Source organism: Phocoena phocoena, chromosome 12 (genome assembly GCF_963924675.1).
Source record: "Phocoena phocoena chromosome 12, mPhoPho1.1, whole genome shotgun sequence".
Taxonomy (NCBI): Eukaryota; Metazoa; Chordata; class Mammalia; order Artiodactyla; family Phocoenidae; genus Phocoena; species Phocoena phocoena.
The window spans coordinates 47603624-47621264 of NC_089230.1; the positions used below are offsets into that span (position 1 = coordinate 47603624).

The 17641-nt window shown below is 46.4% G+C and overlaps 1 protein-coding gene across 3 annotated transcripts in view; it reads left to right on the top strand.

Moving 5' to 3' along the window:
* The window catches only part of FYN (FYN proto-oncogene, Src family tyrosine kinase), a 149328-nt gene that overhangs the window by 114725 nt on the left and 16962 nt on the right, over positions 1-17641 (top strand). For all 3 annotated transcript variants that reach the window (XM_065888694.1, XM_065888695.1, XM_065888696.1), the window contains 3 exons: positions 1724-1903; positions 3858-3934; positions 4027-4180. In XM_065888694.1, coding sequence (XP_065744766.1) covers positions 1724-1903; positions 3858-3934; positions 4027-4180 — 411 coding nt within the window. The remainder of the gene's footprint in view (positions 1-1723; positions 1904-3857; positions 3935-4026; positions 4181-17641) is intronic.

Consider the following 17641-nt stretch of genomic DNA (forward strand, 5'->3'; position numbering starts at 1 on the left):
GATTTCAATGCAGTCACTCATAAAATCAGGAAGATTTAAACCCTATACAAAAATTTATTTTCAAACTTTGTAATTACCAATTTTAAATCATTACACATGTTATTAGGATCTTGTTTCCTACTGAACATAAAACACCGTGTTGGGGCAGTTCAGGTTCCGGATGGAAGGCTGTATAAGTAACCAGGTTGTTATTAGAGAGGACGATCTCACTCTATTTAAATTTCGGGGGTGCTAAAACACTCACATAGACCACTTACAAAGTGTCAAATTTCCCATTTACGTTTAGTGGTCAGTTCTCTATAAGATTTGAATGAACTCTTCTTTGAACCACTTATTCTTTGATAATTTATATTTTTGTAGGTTGCATGCTGTGATTTTGTGAATCATGTTTTTAACAGGGTAACAAGAGTTGCTCCACTTTATAGAATTTTTTAGTTCTAAAATCAGTTTTATTAAATATAAAGTTAATTCAAACAAGCCCTCTTTTCCAAGTAGAAAACAATATAATCTTAGTAGATTTTTCTGTTTCCCTTATAGTTTTAATTCAAAGTCATAGGACTAGTAATGGATACACATAGAATTTAGACTTTTTTTTTTTAATTTTTGGTGCTGAAAGAGACTGGAGAGAGAATCCAGTTCCATTTCTGTACTTTACAGATGAGGTAAATGATGGTGATCATAAACCAGGCCTGCCTCTGAACCTCCTAGATTTTTTTTTAAACATGTGAAGTTCAGGTATCTCTATTCCCTCTTAGCTGCTGTTTAATTTTTCCAGTCTATCTGCTAGAAGTCATTGTTCTTGTGGCTGACCATCAGTAAGCTTGAGGAATTTTCCTTTACTGGTTGAAGTGTTGGCAAGTGGACCGAGAGCTTCTTGCCAATGCTTATCAGCACACTTAGCTCAACTTTTCAAGGACTCAGTCAAGCAGCTTATCCATTGCTGACAACCTGAAGTCTAGAGGTAATCTCCAAACATCCTCAGTGTGTTGCCATGTATTTTTAAATGGCACACCCCATAAAACAGAACTTAATCTCATTTCTTCCATGCTCACTCTACTGCCTAAGGGATGGCTCTTGGATGGCCAGTCCTGTTCTAACCCGTAGACTTTCATCCTTACAAAGAAGTGTCCAGAAAGTACTAGGGATCTAATGTACAACATGATAAATGTAATTAACGCTGCTGTATGTTATATATGAAAATTGTTTAGAGAATAAATCCTGAGTTCTCAAGAAGTAAATTGTTTCTATTTCTTTAATTTTGTATCTATTTGAGATGACGGATTTCACTAAACTTAATTGTGATAATCACTCCGTGATGTACGTAAATCAAATCATTATGCTTTACACCTTAAACCTATACAGTGCTGTATGTCAGTTACATCTCAGTAAAACTGGAAGGAAAAAAAAAGATGTATCCATCCAGAGCTTTTGATACAAATTTGTAATCACATGGCTGAGCCAGAAAAGGAAAGTGATATATATCAAAATCACAAAAAAATTTTAAAGAATTATAAACCATGATATAGCCATAACTAAACACATTTTTCCTGTTGAAAATACTTGACTGAGTCCTTACATTTGATTGTCTTTGTTCAACAAAAAAAAATATGTTGTTTTTTTTAAGTTAAAATCCAACTTTATGCAAATAGCTACTCACTAAACAACTTTTTTTTCCATCAAAAGAGGATCTTTGGTTTGACTTGATATTGTGGGGTGTCTGCAGGTACCTGGAATGGAAACACAAAAGTAGCCATAAAGACTCTTAAACCTGGCACAATGTCCCCTGAATCGTTCCTTGAAGAGGCACAGATCATGAAGAAGTTGAAGCATGACAAACTGGTTCAGCTCTATGCGGTGGTGTCCGAGGAGCCCATCTACATTGTCACCGAGTATATGAATAAAGGTCAGGCCAGGCCTCTCGGGCTCCCTCTCACGGGAACCTGCAGCCTTGTTTTGGGGAGGGAAATGGAGCTTGCCTGCTTGCTTTTTTCCTCCCCCTTCTCCATGAATCAAGCATTCTTATCAAGACGCACAAATTGTGTGCTCACTAATGAAAACATTTTAAGAACAGTCTGTGACCTTGAATTTGCCCCCCAGATTCTTGAGAACTGCACTACCTTTTGCATGCTGCATGTGTCAGGAGTTCCAGCTTCTCTCCATAATTAAAGAAATTCATTTTTAGTATCAGGGGTGATACAGAGAGCTATAATAGTTTGCTGTTATTTGGAATGCCAGAGCTTGTGTTAAAAATTAAATTTTTTGCAGGGCTGAACAATTAATATCAGACACTGATCTCTGGGTTAAATTTAGTCTCCCTTTTTTCAACATCTTTTTTTTTTCAGCTCTCTTCTTAAACATCAGACGTAGAAAGACATGCTTTTAAAGAGCACATTTTAGTCTCATTCTTTTTCTCTCTTTCTAATCAAAGCAATATTGTTGGGGATAAGGCCAAAGATCGCTTTGTTTTGGAAAAATAGATGAACCAAACAAGAAACAGCCTTAAAAGGCAATTCGTTGTACATCAGAGGACACCAGTGTAATTTTTCCTTTCCACGTACTTTCTTTTAAAATATATTTGGAATTATTCTCTGACAGATTGTTTGTCCTTTGTACCCAGGGTTATTTGGTAAATAACTTTTCAATTAAAGCATGAAAGAAGTCACCAATGATCACATGAGCCTCCAGCCTCTGCCTGTGATTGTTTCAGCCCCAGTGTTCATTCTGAGCTCCTTAGGCTGTGTCATCACAGTGGCTCCGAAGCTCCAGCCGTTTTGTTTCAGATATCTTTTAAGGCCTGATTGGCCATGATCTAATGTGGGGAGCTACCTGCCCCACCCTGTATTCCTCAGATACTCTTTTCTTGATTTAAAATCTGTCAATAAGCCGGGCCAGTGATTCTAAACTTTACTTTGTATCAGAGTCACCTAACGGGCTTCTTAAAATACAAGTTTCTAGGCCAGAACTCCCAAGTTTCTGATTCAGTAGATGTGGGGTGGGACCTGAGAGTTTGCATTTCTAACTAGTTCCCCCGGGGTTGCCATTCTTGCTGGTCCAGGACCACATTTTGGGAACCACTCGGCTGGGCGCTCTTTTCCCCACTTCACTCTTGTTGGGGGTGCTGATTGGGAATGAGATTGAAGTGGTGCAGCCTTTCAATATGTTCTTCCTGTGACATAAAGGGAATTGAGTCCTGTTTTTTCTAGTTTTAATCCCATTTCTGGTGTCCCTAGAAATGGAGTTACCATAGTTTTTTCTTTAAATGTATCAAGTTTTTATTTATTTATTTAAAAATTTTATTTATTTTGGCTGCACCAGGTCTTAGTTGCAGCACGCGGGATCTTCGTTGCGGCATGTTTTTGGTTGTGGCATGCGGAGCTCAGAGTCTTACCCACTGGACCACCAGGGAAGTCCCACCATAGTTGTTTTTTTGTTGCTGTTTTTTTTTTTTTTTTTTTGCGGTACGCGGGCCTCTCGCTGTTGTGGCCTCTCCCGTTGCGGAGCACAGGCTCCGGACGCGCAGGCTCAGCGGCCATGGCTCACGGGCCCAGCCGCTCCGCGGCATGTGGGATCCTCCCGGACCGGGGCACGAACCCGTGTCCCCTGCATCGGCAGGCAGACTCTCAACCACTGAGCCACCAGGGGAGCCCGATAGTTTATTTTTAAAAGGTAAAACTGCCGCCTTCCATTGCATAGATTTTCTTCTGCCCTGTTTTTTTGTGTAAACCATTTTTTTTAATCGATAGCAACTATTTCATTTAATTACCTCGTTACTTCTAATAAGAAAACCAAATACAGCCCTTCATCAGGAATTTTTATCTTTCAAAGGAAATCGAAATGGTTTTATGTTTTGGTCATAGGAAGTTTACTCGATTTCTTAAAAGATGGAGAAGGAAGAGCTCTGAAGTTACCAAACCTTGTGGACATGGCAGCACAGGTAGGCCCTGTGGTACCTCGATTCCTGCCTTAGATTTACTGACGTGGGAGTACATGGAGCCACATGTAACGTGTGTTCCTCGGTTTCCACAGGTTGCTGCGGGAATGGCGTATATCGAGCGCATGAATTACATCCACAGAGACCTACGGTCAGCAAACATTCTCGTGGGGAATGGACTCATTTGCAAAATCGCCGACTTCGGATTGGCCAGGTTGATCGAAGACAATGAGTACACAGCAAGACAAGGTGAGCACTTGAATGAGGAAGGCTCCTGGTCACATCCCACTCAGCCCTTCCTCCCTCCTTCCCTTCCTTCCTCTGGAAAATATTTGGACTGTCATTCTTTGGCTAGGTTCTTCCTTCTTGATCTGGCGGGAATCTGACAGCTCTGCAGGTGGGAGACTGTTGTGGGTTCAGTGCGTGAACGAGATGTTGCTTTTTGGTGCGTGAGCGTCTGCTGATGTCCTCTTGGCTCGTGCCGCCCTCCTCCCTGCACCCAGGCTCGGGACACTTTGCCTTGGGAGGAGAGGGCTGCGGAAGGCCAAGAGAGCAGTCGAGTAGTAGCTCATCACTCCATCGAAGTCTCAGCCAAAAACAGAAGGCACGCTCATTGGAGAATTTAACAAAGGAGTTATTTACAATGGCCCGGGCAGGGTTTAGGAAAACCGACAGGGCATGACGCGGCATCCCAGAGCTGGTAACAGCACCAGAACTAAGAACGAGCAGCTGTGCAGAGAGGCCCCCTCGGGTGGAGACGGGCAGCTGGGGCGGATCTGGGGGGTGCGTGGCCGAGCTCACTCTTCAGCCCTCCTCCAGATCTTCTGCCAAACCCCACTAGAGCCAGCGGTCAAAGGAGCCCATTGATGAGTCCTGATGGGTCCAGAGCAGGGAGAAGACGAGTAGAAAGGGGATGTAGAGGGCCGACAGAAGAGAATAACTCAGTCGCTGGAGAAGCTCCACCTCCTTTAATCATCCCCTCCATCCTGCCCCCTCCAAAGATTTATAGGAATTAACCTCTACATAAAATACATCTCAAACCAGCAGCCACTCCAGTGGGACAGCTTTTCAGATGCTTCTAGAGCACTAGGTACCGGGGAGGGAATTCCCGGCGTTATTTCCTTTCTTCCTGGAACCTCACGTAGAGGTCAAAGGATAAATGTGTGGACCTAAATGTGCAGTTTGCAGTCATTGTAGGTTCCTCATGGAAAAGATAATGCTCGTGTCTGAAGGAAAGGGGTCACCTTTATTGTTATTGTTTTTAACCAAAGCCTAGTCATTCCGAGCAAGGCTGAGCAGTGACCGGAGTGGATTACAGGGCAGTGCTTTCTACTAGAGGTTATCATGGCCACCTCTGTCATTCTTCTTCTTTCTTTCCTTCTTTTTTAATTCTTTCATTTCATGCCAATTCTTCCCTCCTTTTATCCTTCTCAGCAGTCTCAAGTGATGAGGAAAAACGCTAAACTAAGACCTTACCTCGCACAGATGCTGTCCAAAGGGTAAATTACAGGTCGGTCAGACAGCTCGGCTATTTGAATTTCCCCAGCACGTGGCAGTTCTTATCCTGGAGCCAACTGCCCACACAATAAGCAACACACACACACACCAGCGCATGGCCAGATGGTGTACCATATCACTAATCAAAGGCTCACAGGGAGCTTTGATTGGCTCCACAGTCCAAAGAGGAATGTGGATGTGATCTTGAGTCAAGATGAGCTACGAGGGTCTGAAGTGCCCCCGGGTCTGAGACCTGGGCCTAAATGAGAGAGTTTACCCTGAGGCAAACCTGTGAGATCCCAGCTCACGGACCCGGAAGGAGAGGAGAGCAGGTGAAGGTGACGAGACATGAATCTTTGATTTAGGAAGGGGTGGGAATGGAGTGGGTCATGTCAGCATCGTTCCGCGTGTGAGTGGAATTCTGGGGCTGGAGGGAGCAGTTCAGGATTTGTTTCTCCCCTTCTCCTGGGCTCTGGACTCCTGACTCTCTAGAATTGGTTAACAGCCTTGAACCATCAATAACTGAGAAGGTTGCAGGGCCAGAGCCCGAGCATGCTGGCAGGGATGCTACTGACAGGGCTGGGTATTTAGTTCACGGGGTGAGATGCCCCAGGCTGTGGCCCTGGGTGATTGGAGCCCGGGGGCAGGCATGTCGGGAGCCCCTCGAGGCTGTGCCCCCACAGTGTGCTGCTGCTGTGAGGCAGGGCCCGCAGGGCCACCCTCAGCCCTGGCCATCCTGCTGTCCTCCCTGGAGAGCTGTCCTGACTGCCTTTCTGGTGGCTTCCTCACCTCCCCCATCACCTTCCCAGATGCTGTCCTGACGCCCTTCAAAGGGTCAGTTTCACACCCATAATTTCCAAATAGAATCCTCCACCCTTCTCTCTTAAAATTCTTTTTTCTTCTCTCTTCCCTTTTACAAGTATCTTCCCATCCATGCCAAACACTGGAAGGAGATAAGTAAGAAGAAGTAAATGAACTGGAGAACTGAACCGGGGGGGAAAAAAAAACAAAGACTGGGGCCCCGCGATTTTCAAGGAGAATAAAAGAAATGCTGCAATGGAGGAAAAAGAAGGAGCAGGGGCATTTATAGGATACCTACCCAGTGCCAGGCCCGAGCGGGAAAGATAGGAACAGGCTCAGAGGGGTTAAGTAACGTGTACAAAGTCACACAGCTAGTAAAAGGGCAGAGGCAGGATTTGAATCCAGGTATGGCTGGCCCTATCGCATCTGCCCTCTTAAGCTATGCTGACTGTCTCTCATCAAGACAGTGATTCAAAGAACAGAAAATAAAAATTGAGAAGGTTAGTCATAAGCGCCTTTTCCCCTTTATTTTATGGAAAAGGTTTTTAAGGGGCACCTTCTAAAGTGCATGTGTGAGGGAGTTGGAAGACCTTCATTTGCCAGCTCTGAGACAGCCCAGCTGTTTACAAAATGCCTCCCGAGGGTCTGCCCTGCCCGGGCCACTTGACGAGGCAGGAAGGGCCTGATGTGTAGCTGCTGGTGTGCTCTGCAGATGGCACGCGTGCTTCATGCTGAAGTTTCTGCAGGGGATTAGTCAGTTCCCCCAGACAGCTGCTCCACGTGCCTGAAGATATTTGCACATCAGGTTTTATGTTCCCCACAGGCCACAGCCGGGCCGCATCTTGATTATGGAAGTGTGGGCAGTGTTCAGAAGCGTGTGCCAATCACAGGTATTTTAGGACTGTGGGTGACCATTGTTTCTCAGCACAGTTGTGAGGTTCCCATGTGAGGCACATGGAAATGTCTGTCGCCCCCCTGAGTGGATGAGCTGGCATTTCCCTGGGCACCAGCAGAGCTGGAATTGGGACCTGGGTTTAACTGCGCCTCCTCCGTTCCTTTCCTCCTCCCTGCCCCACTGGACTGTAAGCAGCAGCCCCGTGTCGGGGAGAAGGTCAAGACCAGACCCAAAACCTAGGGGGGTGGTCCTTGGCCGACAGCATTCCGGAGGTCGCTAGAAGTCATTTGGTATCGTTCATTCTCTGTTACCTCTGCATGTCCCCCAGTGACAGCAGCTAGATCTTCTTTAGTCACAAACTCTTGTTACGTTCTGTCCAATCAGGATCTCTGAGCAATGACAAAATTAATTATTTGAGCGCCTTTCAAAGTGAAAGGGCTTTGCTAGGAGCTGCTGATAGAAGCCAAAGACTGCAGGGGGGCAGGCAGCAAGCCTGGAGTAGAACCAGATTGGAAACCCAGCCCTACCATCCACCAGCTCTGGGGCTTTGGGCAAGTTACTTAACGTTTCCACACCTCAGCTTGCTTATCTGTAAAGTGCAAATATACTCTACCTGCTTTGTGCTTTAACTTTTGCAGAGATTAAGTGAAACAGCACATGTAAATTGTTTGGCGCAGTGCCCAGCACGTAGGGACTGGTAAACGAAAAGGACTTTTGTTGTCATATCCTGGACAAGACTAAGTTCTTGGGGGATAAACAGATGCGAAAATGGGCCGTAGACACATGGAAAGGCTCAAACACCATTCTGGAAAGGGAGAGAGGGATCAAAGGTAATTCCCTGGTGGTGACATGTGCGTAGTCACGAGGATCAAGTTGCCAACAACAGGAATGAGTGGGTTGGGAAGAAGGTCTTATTTTCAAAGAACGAGGGTGAATTTGGCTTGGGATCTGTAGAGCTTGAGGTGGTTGGAGCAGTATGTCCCAGCTTGGTGCCCAAGCCCAGAGAGGTCAGTCGGGGTGCCTTCCCCTGCTGCCACTGCCATGGGGCGTCACCTCCCAGCCCTCCCCACCACGGCACCACCCTTCAGCTGACCGTGGCCTCTCACCCCCAAGCCGCCTGCACCCTCCCCTGAGGTCTGATCACAACCCCTCCGGCCATCAGTTCCTCCAGAGCTCACACAGACCATGGGAGAATTCTTGACACTTTCTTCATGAGTTTTCAGGAGGCTCCGTGCTGACTAGTGTTGATTTAAACATAACAAGCTCAGATAGACCTGGCTTATATATCAGAGTGGCTTGCTTTCGTGGACATTTTTTTTTTTATTGAGCCATAATATACATACAATAAAATGAATAAGTCTGAAGTGCACAACTCAGTGAACTTTTACATACGTATATGCCCCTGAAACCACCCACAGATGAAGATACAGGCACTGCCAGCCCCCTAAGGACCTCCTCATCCCCTTCAGCCAGTCACCACTCCACGTGGTAGCCACTGTTTCACCTCTATCACCAGAGCTTCCTTTTTCCGGTAACTGAACTTCATATAAACAAATCATACAGTATTACTCTTTGGCGTCTAGTTTCTTTCTTATCAGGTAGGTGAGATTTATCCATGTTGCTGCACGTAACAGTAGTTCTTTCCTTTTCGTTGCTGAGTAGTAAGTAGTCCATTGTACAAATAGATCGTGTATCCATTCTACTGGTATTTCTAACTGAGGGTCTTTATGAATTTAGCTGCCGTGGTGGCGGTCATGTCCTCCTATCTCCTGGGTATGTTCCCTGCAGTGGAATTGTTGGTCTTAGGACAGGCCTATGCCACCCAGCAGGTTTTGTGGTCGTATCTTTAAAGATAGAATGCACAGTCACTGTGTTGTTTCCTGGTGGTGTACTTCCCTGTAGGCTGCTAAGGCAGCCTTCTGATGAGGCAGAGGAAGCTGTGGTTGGCAGTCAGGAAGCCCGAGTCTGAACGAGCTCCCGCTTACAAGGTTGGTGTGTCCCCAGGCAAATCACTTAACCTTTTTCAGCCTCATTTTTTAGCATCTGTAAAATGGAGGTAATAAAAATAATAGCCTCACATAATGAGTGTGAGAATTAAATGGGCTCTCTATAAAAGTTGTTGGAGGGTTGTGACATATAAAAACCATTCTTATAACCTGAAGTTTTTGTGTTTGATGTAAATTTTCCTTGAAAGGGGTCTTTATTTTCTTACCTAAAAAAGATTTTTAAGGAAAAAACTATCAGTAATCAGTAAAGAAAAATCAGTCTTGTAAGAGAAAAAGTATATTATTTCATTATTTTACAGCCAATTCTATTTATCTGGGCAGTCACCATTTCGTATTACCTACATGCCCAAGGGCCCCTCTGACCACACAGCTGGGAGCCGGTGGTCTGCTCACCATCTTCTCCAGCAGATTTGCCTTCTCTGTTGAGAACCGTCCCTGCCTCCTTGCCACTGTTGTTTTTAATCTTGTCAACTCTAAACACCCGATGGGCATTCTCAGCAGCGTCACTGATGGTTGTGCATGCGTCTGCACGCGCGCACACATGCACGCGCACACGTACCACCCCCTCTCCAGAGATGGCAGGGACTGGATTGGTTAAGAGCATGACCCATGAAATCAAACTATCTTGATGTGAACATCAGCATCACTGCTAATTAGCTGTGAGGCTTTGGACGAGTTACTTAACCTCTCTAAGCCTTTATTTCCTCCTCTGAAAACAGGGATAATAATAGTTACCTTCATCAGAGAATTGTTGTATACTTCCCTGAGCATATACATAAAACACGTAGCACAAAGCAGATGCTGAGCTGAGAGTTGTATAATTTTAGTTAGTAGAGGTACCAATAGTAACATCACTACTGTTGATCCAGTGGAGTGATAGTACTACATGCACGCTACCCCTCTCCCTGCTTCCTTCCTTCCTTGTCGCCCTCCTCTGTCTCTGTCTACACACACACACACCCCTCTTGGCCTTTCCTGACCCCCTCCATAGGGTCTCCCACATGAAGGACCTGCCTTTTAACCCTTTCCTCTCCTGATTTGAATCATCACAAAGACAGGAAGTTAGAGTTGCTCTGTATTTGGGGTTTTTTGTTTGTTTTAAGGTCTAAGTTGACGACAGGATCATTGTTGAGAAAGCAAATGTCAAGGCGATTTAATCTTTGGATCTTTGGAATGTATGTAAAAACAGGGGCATTTAGGACTTTGTATAAAACTTGCTGTAGGTTAAGGTTTGTGTATTAAATAAAAGAAAAACATATATGTTCAAATGCTCCCAGTATTGAGGGTTTAAATTGAATAGATTATTATCTGGAGGAAAATTCACGTATAAATTTGACTGCAAAGAATTCATAATTGTTGTGGGTTTCATGTTAATTATTTCATGTTAAAATATTGTTACTGCATAAATTAACACATTCTTTCATGGAGAACATATTTTAGAAAGATTTGTTACTTTCATAACTCTTTGTGTATTAGAAATCCCAGATGCCTGTACTAATTAAATATAATCAGATTTTGGATTCAAAAAGCACAGTAGCCATTTAACACACAAACAAGCAGGCAGCTAGGTTGAGAAACACAGTCAGGAAGAAGTGGATCCCTGTTTCTTTCAAATTTTGAATTTCACAATTCAGAACTGTGAATTCAGTTCCTGTCCTTCCTTTGTATTGCAGTGACTGGGGATTATCAGACTCAGAACGCCAGCTTTCCAGCTCAAGGGCTCCTGCAGAATTATTAATCAGCCTCTTCTGAGGCCCCTGTAATCCGGTGGCAGATCAAGGCTGATCTCGCCATGAGATGCCCTCCCTCTGCCCCCGTCGGCACATGCGTTTCTTGTTCTCTGTCAACAACAGCACTGCAGTTCCCACACACTGTGCTGTGACCTGAACAATAAATGTCAGGGGAGGAGGGGAAGAAACCCTTTTAATTATTGAATTTAATCTAATTCTTCCCATGCTAGAGAAGCAAATCATCCTTTGACGAAAAGCAGACCCCTTTCCAGTGCAGCCATTGTTTTAAGCGCTGAGCAGGAAGCTCTTCTGTTTGAACTGACCATGCCGCCGCCCGTGCCACAGTCAGGGCTGCTGGTCACGGGGGTGTCTGCTGAGAGCCCGGGGCTCCCCCGCAGAACGTCCTGCCCTCGGCCAGGTCCCAGCCCTCCTTCCTGCTGAGCTGAGGGCTGCATGCCTGAGCCGAGCCTGGTTCCAATCAAGCCTCCCAGATCCCGAGTTTGGTGCACTGCCGTCACGGGCAGAGAGGGCCTTCATTTGTATTCCACCGCGCACCCGGGCTTCCACCGGCTTTTCCGAGAGGGATGCTTTGTTTACATGCGCGGTCACAGCGGAGCCTCGGGGCCAGGTTAAGCGCAGGGGGGAGCGGGTCACACTGCTAAGGAGAGGCACGTGGGTGGTGCAGACCGTGTTATCCTCGGAGAAAGGACGTGTGGAAGCCAAAGACTAAAAGGAAAAGAAAATTCACCCCTTCCTCCCCCACTCTTTCTTTTCAAATTAAAACTGTTTGCACGGAGGAGGTGGACTCATTCCCTCCATCCGCACAGTCCGGCTGCCCCCTGACTCTGCTCCTGGGGGCCGGGGGGGTGGGGGACAGATGGGCCCGCTGTAAGCCCTGGTCACTGAGAGCCCGCTTGTCTGAATACCTTTCCCCTTTCTCTGAACTGGGCGGTCACGTTTTGTATTCCGTGTGGGTCTCTCCTTTGTGCTGCCTTGAGCAAAGCAATTGGGCATTTGTTTCTGAACGGTCAGAGCAAGTCCTTGGTCTGTGCACCCATGTTTCTTAGTAATCATCAAGAAGGAAGCAGATGGTCACCCTCTGTGATTTTAAAGTGTGTAAATAGGAGCTACATACTGCCAGCAAACATCAAAAATGTCACTTGGCTTCCTTGTCTTGCCTTGCTGGCAGAAGGAACTCCTGCGTTTGCATCACCCTGATAATCAGGGGCAGACAGTGTGAGTGAAAACTGTCCCATGTTTTGAAGGAGAGTGCACAGCAGCATGGGGCTGGTCTCCCCACGGGAGAGGCACGGGCGGGGGGGCCAGGGGAGTGGTGTGGAAAAGCAACCCAAAGTGGTTATTGTCTTCTGTACATCGTCTCTTCCTTCCATTCCTTCGTGACTCCCAACCAGTCCCTCAGTATGACCATCAGCTGTTCCCAAGCAGTATCTCCAACCCCAGTGCTTTTCCTTGCTGCCTAGCAGACTTTGTGACATGATGTCAGACTGACCCAGGCCCAGTGCCCCTCCTGGGGGTGACTGGATTCTTGAGGTGATTTCTGTGTTGCGCTAAACCCCAGACATCTGTTTTTTACTTAGCTCTGAATTCTCACCACCCTGAACAGCAGCATACAGATGGTTCCAGAGCCCTACATGCAGCTTTCTTACCTTTTGTTCTGGATAAAAGATCACAAGTGTGGTGTCCATCGTACTCAGGCTATGAATCAGAGTTTTTGTTCTGCTTTTGCTGAAGGATAATTGGAATTATTCAGCACTTTGGTGTTTTAGAACAGCAAGCAGGGCTCCTCCTTTCCTCAGTTCCACCCAAGATAGCAACTTCCACAAGTACCCCCATACACACACACACACACAGTTGGCACTTCAGACAAAGTCTTTTTTTTTTACTTTTTTCTTTTTGGCCATACTGTGCAGCATGCGGGACCTTAGTTCCCCAACCAGGGATCGAACCCGTGCCCCCTGCAGTGGAAGCACAGAGTCTTAACCACTGGACCGCCAGGGAAGTCCCAGGCAAAGTCTTCCTGATGAGTCTTAGATCTCCTTCCTGAGAGCACAGGGACCAAACACCCATGATTTCAGGAGATGCTAGTTAATTTCATTCTTTACTTTTGTGTTGCAAGTGAGAGTTATCCTGGGTTGTCATTGGTCACCATTGGGGAGGAGGGTGATGGGGAAAGGCAAGCAGCCCGAGCTCCTCCCCTCACCTTCTGGCTCCCCCATAGAGTTGTAGAAGAAATGTCACAGCCTGCTTTCTGTTCTCCTCCATGTAAGGCACTTCTGCCCCTCCACAGTTTACCTGCCTGCCTGTCCTTCCTCAACTGCAAGACTCCAGGACCAGTGCCTTGCCTCCAGCCTCATCCCCCATTCTCCCGGGAGCTGGGTTTGCTCCCCTCTGTCCTCTAGTTGTCCTGATTAGGCTTTTAATACCCGCTAATGGACCATCTACTCCTTCCTGTCTGGTCCTCGATTTGGGGCTCCCCTTGGGACTTGGCTTATCCCTCTCAGCCTGAATATTCCTTCCGCGAATTCAGCCACACTAGACTTGGGATCCATGCCTGGCTAGTCAACCCTCGTGTTTGCAGCGTGTTCAGGCCCTGCCTCTGGTCCTGGGTTCTTGTCTTCCTTAGCCGAACGTGGTCCTCCTCCACCCACATCCCCAGGGGGGACAGCACTCCTCCCTACTCCCCACCTCCTTCCTTCTCAGACTGCCCGCTCGTTATGCATTTCAGATGGAATATCATCTCCATTGTACCATTTACTTTTCGTTTATTTTTTTTTTAAACGTGGTGCTAAAACCTTATGAACCTAAAGTAGAAATTGCAACAGAATGTGTCACCAGGAATAACTGGAAAACACACAGTTGTATTACTCCAGACATGTTTGAGAAATTCCAAAGTCATTCCTTTGGCCTAGTGTGAAAATTCTGAGTTTTGCTTTGCCAAGTTTTATTGGGTTTGAAATCATTGTTTTGTTTGAACAACCACAAAGTTCCAGGTCAGATCAGCTTTACCTCCTTCACAGGATATCCTGCCCTAGTCCTGCCTTGTCACCCCTCCTTCCCCCCCACCCCACCCCGCACCAATATAATCAGCTTCCTGTTATTGGCATAGTTCATGGTTTCTTTTATTCTCCAGGATAACTTTAAAGTTGAAGTACTTCACATTATTTAATCCTGGACGTAATAATTTGCAGAGTTTGAGGCTTCATAACTAAAGAGCGTTCTGGATGGATCTTTGGTTCAGAAAAACAGTGTCTGTTGTTGATATTAATGCCTTTCCTCCTTGCAGATGCTATGAGGGCACCACTTGCATTCTCTGTAGGGAGGACTTGGCAGCTTTTATGCTCTGCTGGCTTTGCCTTCTCCACCTTGGCCCAGGTTTTAGCCATAGGGGATATTTTCAGGGCTGTGGAATTGGCCTGGTCACCATGGAAAAAAAAAGAGAGAGAGAGAAAGGCTTGACAGTCCAGGAATCCAGGAAGAGCCAGTGATGTGAGCTACCCACCGCCCGCGCCCCCACCCCCACCCCAGGCCTCTCCTGGCCCCTTCCTGGAGCCCCAGGAAGAACTGAGGGTCACATTGCAGCATTCTCATGTGGCCGCCTCTACCCAAGCCCCCAGTCCCTGGGTACTTCCTCTTTCCCCTCTCTCCTGAGTCCTCTTGTTCCTAAAGCCAGCACCACAATTTAAGCTTTTTGTTGGGTTTGCCTGTGAGCTCTGTCCCACAGCTGCCTGGAATGTCCTAGGGCAGGAGGTGACTCCCACTGTGCTGGGGACTCACTGGATGCTGAGTAAGTACTCAGTGATTGGCTGCTGAGTGTATTGGGTTTTCCTCATCCTCCTTCCCTCCCTTGAAGTTTGGAGAGCTTTGGCTGGCCTGATGCAACTCAGTGCCTTTGCACTAAGATCCAAATGAAATAATAGGTGGCATTTATTTAGGTATAATGAGGCTCCAGGTACTGTGCCGAGCCCTTTAAATTATTTATAATTCTCATCACAACCTCATGAGGTTATCAGCATCCCCAGTTTACAGACAAGGAGACTGAGACTGAGGGGGCTTTTAAATGGTCACCCAACAAAGCCAGTGTGTGTACCCAGGTCTGCCTGCCGCTGGAGCCCCTCTCCTAGATGACTGCCCTGGCCTTCCACAAATGGCCACGCCAGCCCAGCCCACAATTTGACGTCTTTGCATTGTCACAAAGAATATTCGCTCCCCGTTTCCTGGCTGACTTCCACACACTTGGTCCAGGAGGCGGACCTGAGAGTGAAAGGCTCTGCAGCCTTCATTCGAGCATTTGAAATGCTGCTGCCATCGCCTTCATGCACCAAGATGCATAAAGTACTGTAAGTAACTGAATCAAGTGAGAACTGTTTCTGTTTAAGGCAGAAGAAAGCAGATTGCCTGGCCCCTGGGGATAAAGGACCTTCATTAACTTGATTGGGACCTGGGGGTTGGGATGCGCCCATGCTGACCTACTGAAGTTAGCTGGTCACCCTGTTTTCACTTAAAAACAAAGCCTTCGGTTAGACCGTCCTGGAGTGTGGTCAGAAGGATTTTCTTCCTGTAACTGTAAGGGTGAAAATAATTATTTGTTCCACAGCTGCATTGTGTCACTCTCTTCTTTGTTCCGTTTGATTAAATTTGTGTAAAGGAAGAGAATCTCTGTGGCCATCAGTGTTGAATAAATTGCTGGGTTGACCCTTTAGCCAATTAAAACATTTACTGAGCAGTTGCTGTTTAACCAGCCTTAGGCAAGGTACTGTGGAGAAGATCAGTATAAAACATGGTCTCCAACCGCAAAGGATTTACATTCTATTTAAGGAAAGACGAAATGACTAGTAGAGAGACGTGTTGGAAACACGGGCGTGGCAGTAGTGGTTGAGTGTTTGGGGTCTGGAGCCAGACTCCCTTGGCTCAAATTCCAGTTCCACCATTTACATGCATCCTCTGGCATATCGTTTTACCTCTGTTCAGTTTTCTCATCTGTAGAACACGACCGTTATTGGTATCTGCCTCATATGTGTAAAGCACTTAGCATGACGCCTGACACTTAGCAAGCACTCAATACATGTTTAGCTATTGTGGGGGCTACTATTGTCAAGCATTAAACTGTTGTTTATAGCACTGATTCCCAAGAGCACTGGTGAGAACGATGAAGGCTGGAGTAGTCGCAGGTGACTTGATGAGGCAGGTGGGACTTGAGCTGAGCAGGCTTTAGCTAAGCAGGCGGAGGCAGAGATGACATTTAGGGTATGTTAATGTAGAAGAGGCAAGTTCATGGTTATGCGGAGTGCAGGGTACAGGTTACGGGAAAGCAAACTAGGCTAGAGTAACTGTGTGTTTGGGGCAGCAAGAACCAAAGCTGAATAGATACGTGGGTCCTAGAAAACTGGGTGGGGGATTCTGGCTTAATGCAGTAGGGAACGCACTGTATGGTTGCCGGGGAGGCAGGTGTGGACGTTAGGAAGCTGAGGTTTAAAAGGATTAATTGGGAAGACAATGAGCTGAAGGCAGGGCACCATGGCTGGAGGACCAGAGGGATGAGGTCCCAAATCAGGTTTTGGCAGAGAACTTAAACAGGAAAGGGAAAGTTTGAGAGACTCGTCAGAGAGGGAAACAAGAGGCCTTGTTGATGGATTGGATATTGGGTTTTAGGAGAGGGAGAAGTCCCAACCAGCTTTCAGGTTTTTCACCTTGAAGCCTGGTAGAGTAGGAATCTGACCCCCAGAACAGGGATAGTAGAAAGGAACTCCATTTGCATCCTAGAATATTAAAGTGAGAATCAACTTAGTCAGTCATGTAGTCAAATTTTCCACCTACAAGAATTTCTTTTATAACAGACTGTCTTATTCATAGTAAAATGATTTAATGAAAAATGAATTTAGATTTGTAGTTGCCACCTTTGAGATAAAGGCAGGACATCCTAGAGGCTTTGTCCCTTAGACGTTTGCAAATTGAGAACCAAGACTTCAGATGAAAGACAGAGTCTGTCCAGTGTTTCCCGCCCAGTTCACACAGAGATGCCGGGCAGGGTTAGTCAGGAGAGCGGGCATGTTCCTTCAGGGAATCAGCAGAGAGAAGGGTCTACAGCACTTAGGCCTCTAAACACACTTGGAATTAGTGAGAGGGAGACTGAGGAAAAGCCTACAGCAGAGACAAGAGAAATGCCTAGAAAGAAAGGAAAAGCGTCAGGGAAGAATAAACTCAGAAAAGATCATTCATTTCTCGTAGAAATGTTTGAGCTTTACAAAGTGTTGGAGTATGCTAAGTAAGTTTCACTCCTTTGTTTCTGAGATGATTTGTACTACCCAAATGTGAAAAGTGTGCTAAACAGCACAAATGTGACTAGAGCCACAAGTTAAATAAACATGATGACAGAAGTGACAATAGGCACATCATCTACCCCAGGGGCCCCCAACCCCCAGACCGGTATCAGTCTGCGGCCTGTTAGGAACCGGACCGCACAGCAGGAGGTGAGCAGCGGGCAAGCGAGCGAGAGCGAAGCTTCATCTGCCGCTCCCCCATCGCTGGCGTTGCTGCCTGAACCATCCCCCCTCCCCCACCCCAGTCCGTGGAAAAATTGTCTTCCGCGAAACTGGTCCCTGGTGCCGAAAATGTTGGGGACCGCTGATCTACCTAATTGCTAATAGACACCCACAGGCCTTGAAAGGTCATGATGCTTTTCAAGAGTTTTGAAAAGTCAAAATGCTTTTCACGTTCTGGCTCATCACAGATCATTCTCTAGGTAATAACGCGTTATTTCCAT